The sequence below is a fragment of the Dreissena polymorpha genome, chromosome 2, assembly GCF_020536995.1.
Source record: "Dreissena polymorpha isolate Duluth1 chromosome 2, UMN_Dpol_1.0, whole genome shotgun sequence".
In the NCBI taxonomy this organism is placed as follows: domain Eukaryota; kingdom Metazoa; phylum Mollusca; class Bivalvia; order Myida; family Dreissenidae; genus Dreissena; species Dreissena polymorpha.
In genome coordinates this window covers 64,599,789-64,618,539 of record NC_068356.1, presented here as the reverse complement: position 1 = coordinate 64,618,539, position 18,751 = coordinate 64,599,789, and the positions used below count along the sequence as shown (strand labels likewise).

Sequence of the window (18,751 nt, the reverse complement as noted above, 5' to 3'; positions counted from 1 at the left end):
GTCGTTCGACGTTTATACCTGGGGACAAATAATAGAAAAGTTATGTATCGTGTGATCATATGTGTAGCATACAATATGATCATGTTCACAGTTTGGCAAAATAACATTTTTTAAAAATCGTAGATTGAAAAAGGTGAATGCATAATAATTATCAAAGCAAAATAAAATTACTGACTGAAATATAACAATATATTCTCGTTCGTAATTCATATGTCGATAATTATCAGTCGAAATCCGAAAAAAAATATCTTGTGTTAGGATTTTCATCGATAATTTAACAAATTTTAAAACGTGCATTTTACAACATGGCGTTTGATTCAGGATACTAGGACAGACACGTTAAACAAAATATGTTTGCTTATATTTATAAATATTAAACGATCTAAATGGTGCAGATGTGTTAGATATTGTATTGTGAAACATTGGTTGAATACACATAAAATTTTTAACAAGTCTCTTCAAATGTTTGCATTACTGTTGTGAGGTACACGTTGGTATCATGGAAAGACTTTGGGTTTTTCTCTGAATACGTTATACTATTATTTTCTCTAATTATATCGGGATATGATACATTTGTAAATTGATTACACAAAACATTCCGTAATTAAACATTAAAAGTATAAACAATAAGCATATACTTGAACTTATATTAAATTATCGTGAGTGTAACCTTTGAAACATATCCCAAATTGCATATTTTAAACAAGAAAGCAATCCCACATTCCACTTAATGACTCAAGCGCAAAACACGCATTCACTTTTAAGATATCCGTTGCAAATCTCTCGCATACGACGGGCATCTGGTGCAGATTACGAGTGAGTCAAAATGAGCTATGTTGAGGTAAAGCACAGTCACATTCTAAACTTGAAACACAATCAGTGATGAATTGACTTTTGAAGTTTGGTTTACTGAAAGGGTTTATCTGGCATTCATGAGTATTCCGTTTAAACTGTTAAATTCACGTCTATAAATAGCCACATACACCCACACTTGCAAACAGTCGTTTTCTCCCGTCGGTCAGGAGAAAAGAACTCCGCTATATGATGTACGTGATTACAATTTTGAATATTTTAAAATATGAGCACTGAGAAATTTTACCAAACAGCGCAAACAGTACAAAACACCTGTACGCAAATTTAAATTTAAACATGAACTGTTCTCATTTAAATAGAGGGGACCGATTATATTGGCTGTTATCTTGTTTAAAGCTACACCACCGGTCATGCCGCGGACATTTGCATATTGTTAGTCATTAATTTTGCAGAACTTTATCTTTATTGAATACACGGCTCGCAAAACCTTAATTACACTGAATATGTATGAATGACATAAAGCATTGAGGAAAGGAACCCTACTAGCCTAGCTATCGTTCCAATCCTATAAACTTAAGATGCGTGTAAATTATGTTGTAAAACACATTCTTGAATAAATATTTTAAAACCAAAATGTATGTTTCAATCTCGGAACTCAACAATCTGTTTCCTGTGATATGCTCCTGTGTCAAACAAATATTCACATGAGTATTAACAAGTTGACAAATATTTTAAAGTCATCTTAGTTAGTATAACAATAAATAATTCCGTCAGGTCATTTTTATCTGTACCCATATTAATAAGTATTTACTTTGATCCGAATAACAACTAAGTTAACTATGTAATCATTCGAATACGTTTATGCATACTATGTAACATCGATATGCATGAAACACACGATTCAGGATCCAAACTCTTGATTTTTACAACGCGCTAACGTAAGACTTTGTTTTACAACATTTAGCTGTTTTTAGCATTTCTTTTTATGAAAAGAGAACGTTCTCATATTGCAGTTCAACCTATTTAAACACATCAACACAGAGCCTTTTCAATTTTATGTATGCACGTTTGGCATACATAAGGGAACGCTAATGCGCATTAAAAACAATTAACCGGTTTTAATCACTTTTTGTTGTGGTCCAAAAGCACAGAATAAACAGTCTATATACTTGCACATATTGTTCTGGATTTTCCAGTAGATTGCACAAAATGTCAACACAAACGTTAATGTTTGAAAATACAGTAAAATTCAATATCAATTCATGGATATGTTCTTTTTCATAAACTTAAGTACACGTTGTACTACACCTAGCTATACCTGTGATAATTGTGTTTTTTCTTCAATTGTGTGTACTCAAAACTTAGCATGATGAAACAAAAACACATAAACGCTCTCTTGTGTATTGTAAGTTATTTGTAAATAATCATGGACTGTTCGCACGTAACCTTTAAAACCTTTGTAATAGTTTGGCAATAGTGATAGTTTGACGAAGAAAGCGGTACAACCGGTAGATTAATTTGAATCCAATTTAAAAAGAAAATGATCGGTTCCCTCCCTTTAAACGATTATTTCGTATTATTTATTCAACGTATATTTTCTTTGCACTCTAGTGCGGTATGGGGTCAATAACATGCTTTTTTATAGAAAAACTGCCAAAATATAGAAAAATTAAAAATATATTTTAATATCAATATAATACGATATAACGAAGACGCATGAATATATATAAGGGCCATAGTCAGTTAAATGCGCATGATATGAAAAATAATAAATATATATCTATTAATTTTCAGTGAAAACATACATTATCTTTTCATCAAAGTCAGCTTTCGTATGTTAAAATATGCTTCAGCATTTAGATGTACTAATGCATCACTAACAAGAATAACGAACATCGATTGCGAAACATAGGCATTGCACAATTTAAGATATACTAAAAAATGCGGATTTAAACTAATGTGTTGTTAAAGACGAAACTAAGATGTTGCACGCCAAATAGCTAATCATTGACTATGATGTTACCTAAAAAATGCTTAGTAATAATGTATGCATTATCGTGAGACATGCAGGGCGTGATCGGTATTTTCCACAGGGGCGTAATGTAACAAACGTTTGTAGAGAAATACTATAAAAAAATAACATAAAATAAAAATGAAAAATAATAATAAATCAATACATAAATAAAGAAAACAAAATATCTCACCTCCTACAAAAATGACCTAATCCGATTGGTTTCCATACATCCCGAGTGCTTTCCATACACCCCGAGTAATCGAGTAGTCCGTTGAGATATAATCGTTACACAGTTAGTAACTGATGGTGTATGGGATATACAACCTTATTACTTGAATTTACATTATATAATTTATGAAATTACTGAGGGTGTATTTCCCATACACCACCAGTTGCTAATAATGTAACTAATATTACATTATTTTATAAAAATAAAAGAAATAAAATAACTTACTTTAATCTTACAGTTTAAAAAAAAATTATTGTGCTTATTGTAAACAATAATATTCGAAGTATTAGAATATTCTAATTAACAAAGTGCATAACATTTCGTACTTTTAAACATACAATGATAACATTGCACATATACAGCTTCATATTATTCAACGACAAACGCCAAACAGTTTAACTACGCAGTGTATTATCTTAAAGGTTTGGCATAATAATGTCAAGGCTGGGATCAATTGTATTAAACAGGTTTCCCCGAGAACGGCGGGAAATTTCAGCACATAATGTCTATCCCCCGTGACAAGCGGGAAGTGTGTTCGTGGAAACTATGCCTATACAAATCACTTCTATTCGTTATCCTAAAATGGAATTTTCAAGGCCAGAGTAAAAACCAGAGATAAAACTTCACTGAATGTAAAATAACTCTGGAAAACTGTACCCGAAAACAACCAATATTAACAAAAGTTTACTAATCAAAGTCTAGCAAATTCTCAAACACTGGTACAGTCAATTACGCAGGAACCTGTCGTCGGGGGCCGAACTAAGTAGATCATTGGACAGACTGACGGTGTGCCGTACGCTGTTAAGTCTCAGCAATGACGATGTGGGTTTCTAATGGAGCTCGTTATTCTCGACAACACTGGAACATAACAAAAATCTGGCAAGCATCGTGCTACAATAAAAATTAAGTGGGTGGATGGGTGGTAAATGTAAACTTGTAAACCATAGCGCGACCTACCCTGTGATGCGACGAGCTAGTAAAAGACCGACAATTTGCACGGGCAGTGGTTATGTACTTAGTGGACGAGTCTATGTATTAGAGTAGACTGGGTAGGATGGGTTATCAAATTGGGGTTTGGGTTTCGGCGATCCCTTAGGAAAATAGCGTTTGCGTTGAATAAGACAGTTTATTCTTGAGCGAACAAACATTATTATAGGAAAGGATTTAAATGGTGTACGTTAAACAACTAAAAAAGGCACTGTACAAGCTTTTGTCTACGGACAGACATACAAACAGAAAGATAGACGGACAAAGAGACAGACGGACAAACGTCCATGATTCCAGTATATGGGGAGAAGAAAAAAACTACCTTTACTACAACATTTGTGCTCGCAGAACGTTTAAAGTGAGGATCTTATGCGGGATAGAAAACTATAAGCTATAGAATGTCGCGAGTTAAACAATCGCCGATTCCGAATTCGAAGTTTTCATGTTGCCGATAACAAAAAAATAACGAAAAAGGGGCTGTGATTTGTAAAGAACGGGCGGGGATTTATATTACTCAAACTCATTACTCATGCATACTAGCTCGTTCTTGTATTCTGCTGTAAACATGAGTTTCAAGAGATATAATTCTCTGTGAATAATCCTTGTCTGATGATTAATTACCATGATTTATAACCTTACTGTGTATTCAGTCGTATCATGACGTACTAAATAAATATCGTGCATTCACTATATTTTTAACTCAATGTGCACGTCACGATGATTTTTTTTTTGTTAATTCATTATATTAACCTTGTATTCCGACACAATTTCTCCAACACGTTGTCGCAATATGAAAACTCGTTCGTGCCTGACTATATTGAATGAGTGTCGGTGAAAAACGTATTATACGAATAGTGCTTCGCATTTACATCATAATGATAAAACAGGATATTAACACATGTTGTAGTTGATAGGACTGAATTTCTAAAAGTACAACATTTCCATCATATCGAAATATTTGATATTCAATGAACACGGCGAACTGTGAAGTTATATAAGTGTACATATGTATGATGACTTTAATGTTTAATACGCAATTCGTTAAGTTATTCATACATCTTGAGTGTTGCAACTAAGGTTTTGCGAGCCTTGTATTCATTCAAGATTAAGTTCTGCAAAACTAATGATTTACACTATGCAAAGGAACGCGGAAAAAGAACGCGGCATGGCTGGTGGTGTAGCTTTAAACAAAACTACAACCAATATAATCATTCTCTATTGTAGTGATAATAGTTCATGTTTAAGTTTTAATTTGCATACATGTGTTTTGTATTGTTTGCGCGGTTAAGAGAAATTCGCAATCGCTATTTTTCAATATACAATATTTTTTTCTTAATTGTAATTTTGCCAAGCTGTTAACATGCCACTATTATTTGACACATACATACAAGGTTCAATTGATAAATACTTTATTGTTCTTCGTCCCCATGTATAAACGCCCAATGTCCATTATTTCGGTTAGTAAAATATCATTATGCCCGGAGCTGTCAGGCAGTATTTCATGTGTGTGTGTGTACGCTAAAATAGAGTGTAACCTTACTAATGGGTCACGTTTGCTCAAACATAATGATTTCTACAATTTTAGTTTATATATGTATATTTATTAAGTTTTTGTTATAATCTATGCATACCGTTAACATAAAACAATCGATTATTGGTGCATTAAAAGTATTTATTCGCTAACATATTAACATATGTTTTATCTTATAGTGAACATAGCTTTTGATCTTGCACAGAAAGTTGAAATGAGGTCATTGGCATGTTTTGTTATTTATATAATTAGTTCATCACTCATAAGCTGACACCTTAAATAATGTCTTAACACGGTCTGATGAGCATAGTCGTTAATTTTTTTTATATTTAATGTATATTAAAGCTTTAAATGTGCAGTGTAATGTAAGAATTGGCGCATATCACGGTTGTCCCTTCGCTTTGCAGTTACTTCGGGCATTCATATTGTTTTGGCTGACTGTTTGGTCCTTTTAATACGAGAAGTTCCTCAATTATCTGTACTATTTCTTATGTAATTGATATTTAATGAGTGTGCTGAATTGCGCTGACAATAGATGATTAATTTGGAAAACTTTTACAATTGTATATCAAATATATAATGTAATGAACTGTTACTACTAGTTTCTACAATGTGATAAAAATGTTTTCAACTGAATTATTAAAAACAGTCTCTTTTAAACAACAAAAAAGTTCGTACAAAGTAAAAGAACAACACTAAGTCACTGTGTTTATACAATGACATCAGTGTTAACAAAACATAATGAAAGTTAACAAAAGTGTCTTTTTATGCACACCTTTCCGATTAACGCACACGATATTTAGAACTAGAAATGGCGCGGCAGAGGCCGACGCGTATCCCCACGCCGAATGTTTGACCTAGGTGTGCCCCAGGGTTGGTAATGGGGCCATGCATAGCTGAGATTGACCGTATTGTCATAAGAGAAGTTCATCATCAATTAGAAGTGAATTGGTGTAGAAATGAAGAAGTTATAGTAAAAGGCAATTTTGGGTGGGTGTGACATATGTGGGCAGGGCGCCCCAGGGTTGGTAATTGTGCCATGCATAGTTGAGATTGACCGTATTGTCATAAGAGAAGTTCAGTATCAATTTGAAGTGAATCGGTGTAGAAAAGAAGAAATTATAGTAAAAGGCAATTTTGGGTGGGTGTGGTCTATGTTGGCGGGGCCCCAGGGTTGGTAATGGGGCCATGCATAGTTGAGATTGACCGTATTGTCATAAGAGAGGTTCAGTATCAATTTGAAGTGAATCGGTGTAGAAATGAAGAAATTATAGTAAAAGGCAATTTTGGGTGGGTGTGGTCTATGTGGGCGGGGCGCCCCATGGTTGGTAATGGGGCCATGCATAGTTGAGATTGACTGTATTGTCATAAGAGAAGTTCAATATCAATTTGTAGTGAATCGGTGTAGAAATGAAGACATTATAGTAAAGGCAATTTTGGGTGGGTGTGGTCTATGTGGGCGGGGCCCCAGGGTTGGTTATGGGGCCATGCATAGTTGAGATTGACCCTAATGTCATAAGAGAAGTTCAGTATCAATTTGAAGTGAATCCGTGTAGAAATGAAAAAATTATAGTAAATGGAATTTTTTGGTGGGTGTGGCCTATGTGGGCGGGCGCCCCAGGGTTGGGATTGGGGCCATGCATAGTTGAGATTGACCCTAATGTCATAACAAAAGTTCAGTATCAATTTGAAGTGAATCCGTGTAGAAATGAAAAAATTATAGTAAATGGAAATTTTTGGTGGGTGTGGCCTTTGTGGGCGGGGCGTCCCAGGGTTGGGAATGGGGCCATGCATGGTTGAGATTGACCGTATTGTCATAAGAGAGGTCCAGTATCAATTTAAAGTGAATCGGTGTAGAAATAAAGAAGTAAATGTAAAATAACCTAAAAAAATGAGTGATAATTTCTGACGCGGCCCCAAACCAACCGCTATAACTTTTGACCCAGGGGTCAGATCAAAATTCCAAATAGTGCAGGGTCGCACATATGTTCATAGCTACCATGTGTGTAAGTTTCAAGGTTCTAGTGCTTTTAGTGTAGGAGGAGATAGTGGCCAGGACGGACGGACAGACAGACAGACAGACAGACAGACAGACGGACGGACGGACGGCGGAGATAACCACAATATCCCCACCTTTTTTTCAAAAAGCGTGGGGATAAAAACATGTCGTTATCGACTGAAAATGAACAAAAAAACACTCAGGTAGCACACCACGGAAGAAGCGCACTCTCTCGGAGCCGCGGACGCCTTCTTGATCTCAACCAAGCTTAATTCAGAAGCTGCATTCAGAAAACAACAAACCTGCATTCATAAAAACACATTCACTGCACACAGGTAATCTGAAACTTACATTAAAGATAAAAAAAATACATATGAAACCTGTACAGGTGATAGTATTGACAAAAATGAAAGAATGGCAAGGCCGCAAACAGGGGCTTCAAAATCAACTTTTAACCATATACAAAAGTGGCTGGGGACGAATGAAACGTAATGATAGCCTGCTTTTGGAATGGTATTCGTACACGCAAAACATAGCACAACCCATCAAACCATGACCAAAAACCATGTTTCCTAGTGGTTTTTGCGCAAAAATTTACAGCGTATCCCTACTAGCGATTGCAGCTTAAAAGTAACCCAAAAATTAATATTCCTACCGCAGATGTCCTTCCTGAGTAACAAAGAACAGAAGTATGGGAAGAGGTCATGACCTCACAGTTTTGCATTTGAAAATGGTCATATTCTTAGGATTAACTGCGATTTGGCGGTACAATAAGACCTATTACCATCAGATTGACATTGAAACCTACCCTTTCCCAATATTTCATTGTTTGACCGTGGCAAATTCAAATATTCAGCTTCCTTCCGTGGTGGGCGTCCTCAAGTCTGTCTGACATGCATATGGAGGCAGTCTACAGTTTTTTAGCCCTATTTGCGCATTGGCCTCGGTCAATTTCCTGAATTTAAGGTGTATGGCCTAAAAAAATTGTTTCTGACCCCAGGAGCTGAAATGTAAGTATAAATGGTCAATATTCTAGTAATTCCACTTGTTTTCAGTTATTTGAAACTAAGCGACCTGCATTTTAGTCAACATTCTGCACATGCTTTGTGAGATGTAAACACATGTACTTCCTGCTTAAAGCAGCCGGCATTTGACAGATTTCAACGGTGGGTTTAAATAAGTTAGCAGTGCAAAAAAGTTCAACGGTAATGACCCATTTTGTTTGGCTCAGTTTAAAAGCATTTTCTGTAATAGAACAAAACATGTTGTCGACTGTGTGCGTATTCTTACCCGGAAAGATAAATGCGATTGCCGGTTTTATTTAAAAATGTTTTTTTGTTTACGGGCAAGTTCCGAGACCCCCGAAAAGGTCTGTTTTACCCAAGATATAAATTTAAAGAGCATTTTCTGCATTGTTTTTGCTTTATGTTCAAGCTGTTGATGAGCTGCACTGAATATTGTCTCAATCTATTTTTATGTTGTGGCTGAAGGCCTTGTTTTGAAAGTGTTTTGCAGACCAGTTGTCGTCGGCCTGGGGATTTTCAAGAAAAACTGTAGAATTCCCTCTATGTACACTCTGGATCAGCAGACGATGTTTTGATTAAAACAGTCTTCCGGAGGATTCCGGATATAATCGATATATCACGATTGGCATCCGAATGACAGCTAGCGATTAAGGAGTAATCGAAATATAAGCAGCTGTCGCTTCAGAGGTACAATCAGATGTCGCTTCTCGCCTTACCTTTGAGTTGCTCGGTTAAATTATCTTTCCAGAAATAAAAACACGCTCAGTATCAGACTCCCCAGCCTAACACATATATAACTATAAAATTAACCTTGAATGTTGTGATTACATTATCCGACAGAATAATGGAACAACGCCAGAAGCTTGATTTTGATGCTCACGTTATTGAGTATAAATAACAAAAGTATTAATAACTGTTAGCAAATGAACAATATTATTCCTAATACTACTGCTGCTGTTGCTACTTCTACAACTACCACTTCTACCATAACTTCCACCAACAGCACCACCTCTAGTAGTACTTGTAGTAGTATTCATACCCTTCTCAATAGCCTTTCAGTTTTGAATTAATAACAGGACTTTAAATAGCATGTTTAGTAATTACGTTATGTTTTCTCAATAGCGTTTCAGTGTTGAATTACCGACAGGACTTTAAATGACATTGTTTAATGCAAAACTAGAATCAGTTTCATAGTGGCATCACTTAAGAATTTCAATCCCGAAACTGTAATATTATAGTATTGAAAGTTATCAGCTTGAATCATCCTCTATATGTAAGTGCAATTGCAATTGTTCACGACACCGTCACTCATTCAAATGATCAAGATAATAATTACACTAAATGTTGCGTGCCCACTTGAGATAGCTGGCGATAAATCAAACAAAACGTTTAGTTTATAAAGACAAGCCGCATGCGTTGTATCACGCCCGCTTAGAGATGTTATGTCACTGCGTTCTTTCGTTTCTTTACTAGCATTATTCACGCGATATTTGGCGAAATGTGCGTACTATAAGAGAAATTCCCCAGATACATATAGAGTAATAGAATTTACCTCATAATACACTTCTAAGATTCACGACGACGAAAGGAACTCTTTAGAAATATTCACTACTTTCGACCACGGATGATACCAAATGATTAGGTGGAATGTAACATAAAGGGATTGTTGAAATACAAACGCGGTTAACCAATTTAATCATTGGTGTCGCTTCTAATTTCCCCTGTGTGATTTGAGCATGGCTAATTCAAAGTCTCGGGAAACGTTGTGCTGTTATGCTTATTTACATGAAATAAATAGCTTATCGATTAACATAGGATTTTGAGGATAAAACACACTATATAGGGACATTTGAGCACAACTTCATTAGCGCAGAAAACAATTATCATGGTGGCCATGATTGATACACTGTTTTACATATCTGTTTATTTACATATGTATTAGAATATAATTGATTCAAAATTAAAGGGTGAATACAACCTACTATGTATCTTCTTTTTGTGTTGGTCGAACATCTCAATCAGAACAGATCTGTTCTGTTCATGTTAATCAATCCGATTAATTATTTGGAGGTTACAATTGTTGACATACTTTTAAATGACATATTTTAAATGTAAGTTGATGATATCTTCGATGTTAAACATTATGTCAAATATTTTTGTTTTGTAAATCCTTGGCTTTTTGAATTTGATTGGATATTTTTTAGATTTATATCTTATTTTCAGTAACTCAATGCTAACATTTCACTGCCCGGGCCCATTGTATTTTGTGTTCTCGTGAGTGACTGCAAACAAGTTATAAAAGGGAGACAACTAAGATAAGCCTTTTAAGGGCAGTAACTGCATCGTTTGATGACTTGGTAGGTAACGATAATCGTTAAGCATAAGAATCGTAGCCGCAGACTCTGCCTCGGCGCTATTTTGATGAGTCACAGTTTCGCGGTAGTTAGGTTCTAGACCAAATTAAAAAAAACAAAAAACATTTACACTCTTTTTCTACCTAACACGTGGCATTCCCTTATTTGAATCGAATATTTCTGTTTTGAAGATGTACAGTGTAGAAGTTTATAATATAAGTTCTTTTCGGTTGTATTCTGTTGATATTGAAGATGCATGTACTGTTGTAGTTTGTTAAAATGTATATTCAATAGAAGAACAAGTTCTCCATTTAATAACCAATTCTGATGTCTATTTAACGGACAGTCTCTGTCTCGCCTGGCACAACTCAACACATACAGTATTACTCACTGTTGTTACTTACATGAATATACTAAGGCATTGTATATCGAAACGTATCAATGCACATCACATCAATTTACATCATAACTTAGAATTCATATATGTTAAACAAAAAGTTATAATTGGGAATTAAGTAGGCATATTTCCATATGATCATTTTTGCATGTATGTAAAACATGTGCACATAATGAATATCTTGATGTAGTTGGGAACTCTTCAGACCAGATAAATTCGGCCGAACCTTCCGAATGTGACTCAGGGAGTTCTTAGCCAAATACGCCAAACTTATCAGACCTGTCTCTAGAAAGCGTCCATTTTACTTCTGTGACCACCACGTTAGTCAAAGTGCCTTGTTCACAGATTGTCAAAGTGTCAGTCTGCAAACGTTTTGTCACATATTCAAAATAAGAGAACAATGTACATATGCGAACGAAATGATACTAATTACGTTATTCATACTGCAGTTTTGTTTTTTAAAATCATTACTTTTAATTCAAGAAATAAACATACTATACTCTTTGCGTTATAATGGAGCTCTACACTTTTAATGTTTAAAGATGTATCAAATTTAGGGAATTGTCTTACACCCTTCCCCATTCTCAAAAGTCTATGAAAAAGTGACTTTAAAATTATGCTTTTGTCTATTTCTTACTAAAAATAGTTAACCTGTTATAAATGGTGTCCATAAGAAACGAGTTTTACAATGTGATATTTGTTTTAAAAATAATAATAGACCAATAAGTCGAGAAAGAAAACACCACGCCTCTCGTACAATCGAATTATAAACACTGCGTATGCCGATTTGTATTCTGAAGCATCAGAAGCTATGACACGTTGAGAAAGTATGCGATGACAAGTTTACCATTAATTTTCTACCGATTGAAATGCGTTTTTGTTTTAAGTCTTGCTGGCAATATTTTTAGTCGAAACCATATTGTTTTGATCATGCATGCACAGTGGCTTTAAAGTCGCTAAATTTTGCAAACAGGATACTACTAAATAATGTCCGTAATATGCATGTTCAAATTTTTCTCACATGTAATTGTGTGATTCATTTGGCGGTGTATATCATAAGACGATTAAAGTATATTTTAATTACAACAACATCATTTCGCGTATATTTTTACTGAAACAGCTATACTAGAGTTAAAAAAATCATGTAAGTTTCTTCACGCTAAATTTGTGTAAATTTTTTCTTTGTTTTTTTTTAAGATTTGAAATCCAAATGTACAACTGATAATGTGATTACAATTACGTGTTTAGATAGTACAAATGAATTTATTTAATTTTAGAAATATAGCAAGATGTTTGATAATGTTAACAGATGCGGTATATAACCAAAACAAATATAGGCGAACGAAAGCTTAAATTACATTATCAAGAGAAAAAATATAGCTTAACTCCTAAAGTTCTCATGCAAGAAAAATTGCAGTTTCTTGTAGTCTTTCATTTAATAAGTGGCCAATTGGCTATGCAATACAGGACAAAACAAACATCAGACATACAACACATAAGCAAATAATTAAAACTGGGCTCAACGACTAGGAAAAATATGTGGGAGTTGACCCTTATTAATAGCTCAAAATGTTGACCAAATAACCAAAACTTATTAATTCTAGGAAAAGTCGAAGAAAAAAAACCTGGGGATTTAACAGGTTCAAATTGTTATTGTAAACTCGCTCCAAGCCCAATATTAATAAAATAAATATTGACATCATAACACCGACAATTGAATTTAACAGCTACAAAGAAACTAAATAATATTGTGATTTAATAGCAACGAATTTCTCAATTGTTAAGATATACAAGGGAAACAGAAATACAACTTTTGAAATAAAAATTGATATTAACGTTAACAACTTATCAGCTAAATCCCTTCTTGTTTACAAGACGTCATAATCTAGGAGCATACTTTTATATCATTGTTGTATGTATCATTATATATAATGTAGGTAACATTTTAATGCTTACTCATTTTTAAAAGGTTTTCGAGTTGGTTGCGCGGATGACTAGATGCATACCAAGTATAACTATAAATTTGGATCCCATTTATTGATAAAAAACTTGGTGGTATATTGTAATATATTTTCTAAAATAATTATGCAATACATTTTGAATACCCATTGATGTATATATTGTATTGTATAATCAGATTTGTGGCTTGGTCTTCATGTGCATGTACTCTTTGAATTATTAAACCAAAATAACAATTAAGGACCTGCTTTGTTTTTAGCCTGCGTGTACAAAATATCGTACATATATATGCTCTGTGAACATATGCTAAGACTACGGTAATATCCGAGAAAGTTACTACCGCAAATCGTAAATATGTTTCGGATGTGAGATGGCATTTGCACAATGACTTTCCTTGTTCACTGCCTGAAAAACCATGTTAACCCTATACAATTTAGCTCGATTGCTTTTTAAGTACTTAGTAGCTATTTGAAACTCTCTCGGGTTTCGTTTCCTGGTACTAGAACCTATACTTGATGTATAAGAAGGATCTTCTAAACGCTAGGCGGACACCATATCCACTACGCCATGTGTTCTGTGCATTGTTACAAAATATACATTATAATTTTGTTTAATTTAATACCAAAATAAACAGCGTGTTACCAATAAATAATTGTATTTCAAACGTACTAAATCATAGATAACTTGTTCATACACGTGATTAAAACTTAGTTTACGACAAGTGGCATTCTCTTCGAAGTTAAATTCCGATAATTTAATTGCAACTGTTTTTGACAAATATAAATACAATTTCAATGCGTCAATTATCATTTGACATATTTCGTCTGAAATGCCTGAACCATTAACAGCCATTATTTGCTCTCATAAGTACATCAAGTAGATCAAGAATCGATGTCTTGTAGACGGAATCGTTTAAAAAATTAAAAATAAATACATACTTTTATAAACTGGTCCAATAGATTTTGTCTTCCACCAACAATCACGCACTTAAATGATAGTTTTAAAACACTACAGCGGTGTTCATGGTGTGAGTGTTTTATGTAATTAAAGCGCACGCTAGCCTTCAACAACCACTATACAGATCATGCTGTGTTGATATATATGTAAATGCGAGTCAGGTTTTGCTGAAATGCGAACACACTATCGATTTAGCACATGAACGTATTGTGATACTGCACTGTTCCATACCTGTGGTTAACTGCTTATGTATTGGAGTACTGATATGGTTATGCAATATGGGCGCAAACATGTATGCGAGCTGAAGATTTAACAAGGTAGAGTGTTTGTTTTCTCTCTAAATTGTGTGTTTTGATTCATTTGAATTTGCATGAAAATGGACAATACACTTCTGTTCTGAATTTACGTTATAAACCATTTGTTTATATTTTATAATTTATAATCGATATGTGCAGCTATTAAATAATGAACCATCTGGCATAACATTCTATATACCTCACTTTCCAAAAGCACATGGTTGTAGCAGTAAATAATAGTGTTACTGATTTCCAAGCATGATTGGAATGCATCTGTTTGAGGTCAATCCGATCTAATGATGTTCATGAAGACATTTCCTGTTCCATAAATATTTTGTTCCGCCTGAGATCTCAGAGAGTTATGTTTATAATTTTAATTTTGTTTTGGATAATATAATACATGTTTTATAGATTTTGTGTTCGTTTCCGCATGATATAATATAACTAAATGATCCGAAAATAATATATATTGAAATGGGCATATAATGAAGTCGTTCCACCACAAATGTTGTACATTAGTTTTTGTAGTCTGAATAGTAGTATGAAATATTCGAATATAAATGTTTGTTGCTGCAAGAATTCAGAGGAACTTATGATACGAACTGTTAATACTCTATGTGTTGTTTAATGATAGAACGAACATATGCATGTTGACAGTATTTTTCTGCGTCAGTACTTTTAGGAACTTATTCCTGGTGTACTACATATAGAACATACATTTCTAAAGGAACTTATCCTTTCTTAAGTTTCCCATTTCATGAATTGTACAGTGAACGAATAGAGAAGACATGCGAAACTTGTAAGATGCTTACACTCCAATTAGAATATGGAAATTATTCCTCTGCCGGATGTTTGTAATTTACTGGATAATTTCAATTAAATGCTTGATAACTTCAATTATACAGTTGTATGCGGATGTTTCAGGTTGTTTCAGTCTGTTGATCTTGAATTGCGTAATTGCTTTATATATGTGTTCGAATGCTTTTAAGTTACTTAACATGTACATAGACCTACCGCATAATCCGGGAGCATTAATCATGTTCATTTGTAAAATTGTATTGCTTTTGTACTAAGAATGTATTATGCCAAATGAATAGAATACAACAAGACATGCATAAACACCCACACCCGCAGTAGGGATACGTGGGAATTCAAAAATCAATTAAAGGGATTTTTGTTTATAGTGTTATTTGTTATTATAATTAGATATTGTCATGTTTATTGATTTATTACTTTTTACATGTAGTAGAATATACTTTTGGATTTAATTCTGATATGTTGCAATTATTGTCCTCTTAAACTATTTTTGTTTACGATTGTCATTCGTTGGAATAAAATTATATTATATCAAAATAATCCGATATAATACTTCGAATTACATAAGATTAATGTTTGCAACACACTTCAATTACACATAAAGTGTGGTACTGTCTGCAAAATAGCAACAGCTATAGTTACAATTCTATTAGTATATATGTGTATGATATTTATAGTAATTAGCCTATTTAAACACACACATTAGTTAATAATTAAATCATTAACACATAATAAGGTCAGTATACACTATGTAGAAATCATGAACATTTTGTGCAGTATCGGACCTACGTTTATCATAATTTATTAATGTAAACGAATGTATTATTTCTTACAAGAAAAAAAACAACCTCACCAAAAGCAACGACATTGTTCGGTAATAAGATATTAAGTGATTAGATGACACCTTTAGCGTGTGTGTGTGTTACAGTAAGTTATCGCATGATATTTTACAGTCAATTCATAAATTTCTAATACGTATACAAATCTGCTACTTGTTTATAAATGTACCACGGAATAAACATATGTATACAGTTTATAATTACGAAAGAGGCTGAGTACTAAAGGTTAACGTGTAATCAGCTAACCCGACCAATTAAAGAGTAACTACAAAAATAAAATAATATATTATACTATATTATAAACTAGTTCGCTGCAATATATATATTAGATATACATCATGAGATTTTTTCTTCCTTGATTTATGTATTATAAACACTAACTCCAAATGGTTCACTGACCAAAGTCCACACACTTGCAACTTATTGTACACATAAATGTTCACGCTATATGTCTATATTGCAACGAAAATACTCTGATTCACCACATGCGTATGTTAGCTAATGTTGTTCATGTTAAATAACTTACCTGCAGCAACATGTTACTGTACATATTGCATCTAAACATTATCATCGAGGAGGGTTTATCACTAAAGCAAAGCAAAGTATGCAGTCTACTGCTGGCGTTCAGTACAGGAAAACTGTTGCGTGCACATATGTATACTTACATATACAGGTTGGTATTTATATGCATATTCGCAAAACATACCGAACTCTGAACAAATGTTCAACAAGTGTTCGTGTATAACAACTCTCAATATGTATGTGTTACACAATCATGTTGAAGAACTAATGTTTATTAGTAACAGCTGTTATCAATTTATACACATGATGTGTTTATTGTTCATATATCGTCTGGAACACAACATATACTTCAGCTATTGTGGAGATTTTTATTCAAATGGTTAAAATCTTTTTAAATTATCGTAGGTAGTGGCATTTTTAAAAATATATTTTCAATTGTTAGTGCTATTTTAAACGTAAAGGAGCACCAAAAATTGGTCTGATAATGGGTTTATCACATATATAGACTTCAACAAAGGCCTTAAAACTTTTGTAGTCGTAAATGATTGTCGACTCATGTAACATGTACCACGTGGCTTGGCTATCATCACGTGGTTGGTTATGACGGCAGGGATTTGTTCCAGCTATGCTGATTCCAGTCAAATATCTGCAAGGAGGTTGCTTGCAATTGTGAGGCTAGTCGGTAGGTTTACTTCGTTCTCAGCGATATCACAAAATGGCGGAGAATATGTTCAACATGTTTTGGAAGGGGAACGAGAAAAATGTGACGGAGGAGTTTGGGAGTGTGTTAAGTTGAAATTAGTGTACGAGGATTTAGTTAGAAAACTAAACTTAAAATTATTTTTGCACCTCATTTGTTAAGAATATTCTTACCCGTCGGAATGTATAAATAAGTGATTATCCCGCTTACTCATTATTCCATTACCTGACGTCACATGTAATCACTTGTGCGATCGGTGCGATACGAAATAAGCAGACACAATAACTTGGTACGTCACCACAAACGTTACACGAAAGCGATGTTGAACTTTCATCGAGCCTCGAAGCTATATCTGAAGAAGACCGTTAAATGAGAGTAAAGGACACTGTCTATTGATTCTTATAGCTTTGTGTTCGTGTCATGACTGGTTTGAACGAGTGTATGCGTGGAATCAATGAAAACAGCGCAGTTATCGAAGACGTTGGAGATTTCAGATTGTAACATTTATGTAATAATACGGAATTATGAAATTTAGTTTTCTCAACACGTTCTTGTAATTGATTTTACAATACATATTACAACATAACATCAATCCACATAACAAACAATCGGTGGTTCAGATGGAATTAAAGTTTATTTGAACCGATTCACTTTTCAAAATGGATTATTTTCTGCGACCCGGTGCTTAAATATCGACATATTGATGACTAGTACCGTATTTTTGTTTTCAACCATATAACCGTTTTCAACCATAAAACCGTTTTGCTATCGATACTCGTTGAAGCTAACTAACCAAATAGTTTGCTTTTTAACGGTTATAGAGATATAATTTGTTAAAAATGTACACGAATTGTTCCCATGACACCTTGGGCTGACGCAGGAAATCAAGTCGTTGTGTAGTAAATCATAACGAATGAGATAAGTGAGAAGTATATACCGCATTTTAAACACGATACTTTTATAGCTCACATTGATGTGCGCAATGGTTGTAGAGTCTTATTGTGTGCGAACCGATCCGCTTAAAAAACGGCACGAAAACTGTTTATTGTTTATATTGTTTTTAGAACCATTTAATAAGAAAAAATATTGCTATGTCCCTGTATGTTTTACCTGGTATGAATATGTTGTAAAACGTTCGACGAGTTTTTATAATGTCATGAGTTCTAGTTATTTCATTCCGAATAATTGGAAATTGTGATTGCGTCACTGTATTGTATCTGAACTGTTATAGATCTGACCATATTTTGCTGAATCGAATTATTTTTCTGTTATATGTTCCGGTATTGGCCTCTTTGGAGTTTTTACACATTAGT

At 33.9% G+C, this 18,751-nt stretch overlaps 1 protein-coding gene across 4 annotated transcripts in view; it reads left to right on the top strand.

Annotated features, from left to right (window-relative positions):
• The window catches only part of LOC127867345 (uncharacterized), a 209,796-nt gene that overhangs the window by 160,142 nt on the left and 30,903 nt on the right, over nucleotides 1–18,751 (top strand). The window contains exon 1 of one of the 4 annotated variants that reach the window (XM_052408438.1): nucleotides 14,380–14,582. The exons of the other annotated variants lie outside the window; for them this stretch is intronic. Within the exon in view, the coding sequence (XP_052264398.1) occupies nucleotides 14,560–14,582 (23 nt within the window). The 5' untranslated portion in view covers nucleotides 14,380–14,559. Of the gene's footprint in view, nucleotides 1–14,379; nucleotides 14,583–18,751 lie in introns of those variants that run through there. 4 annotated transcript variants of the gene reach the window in all.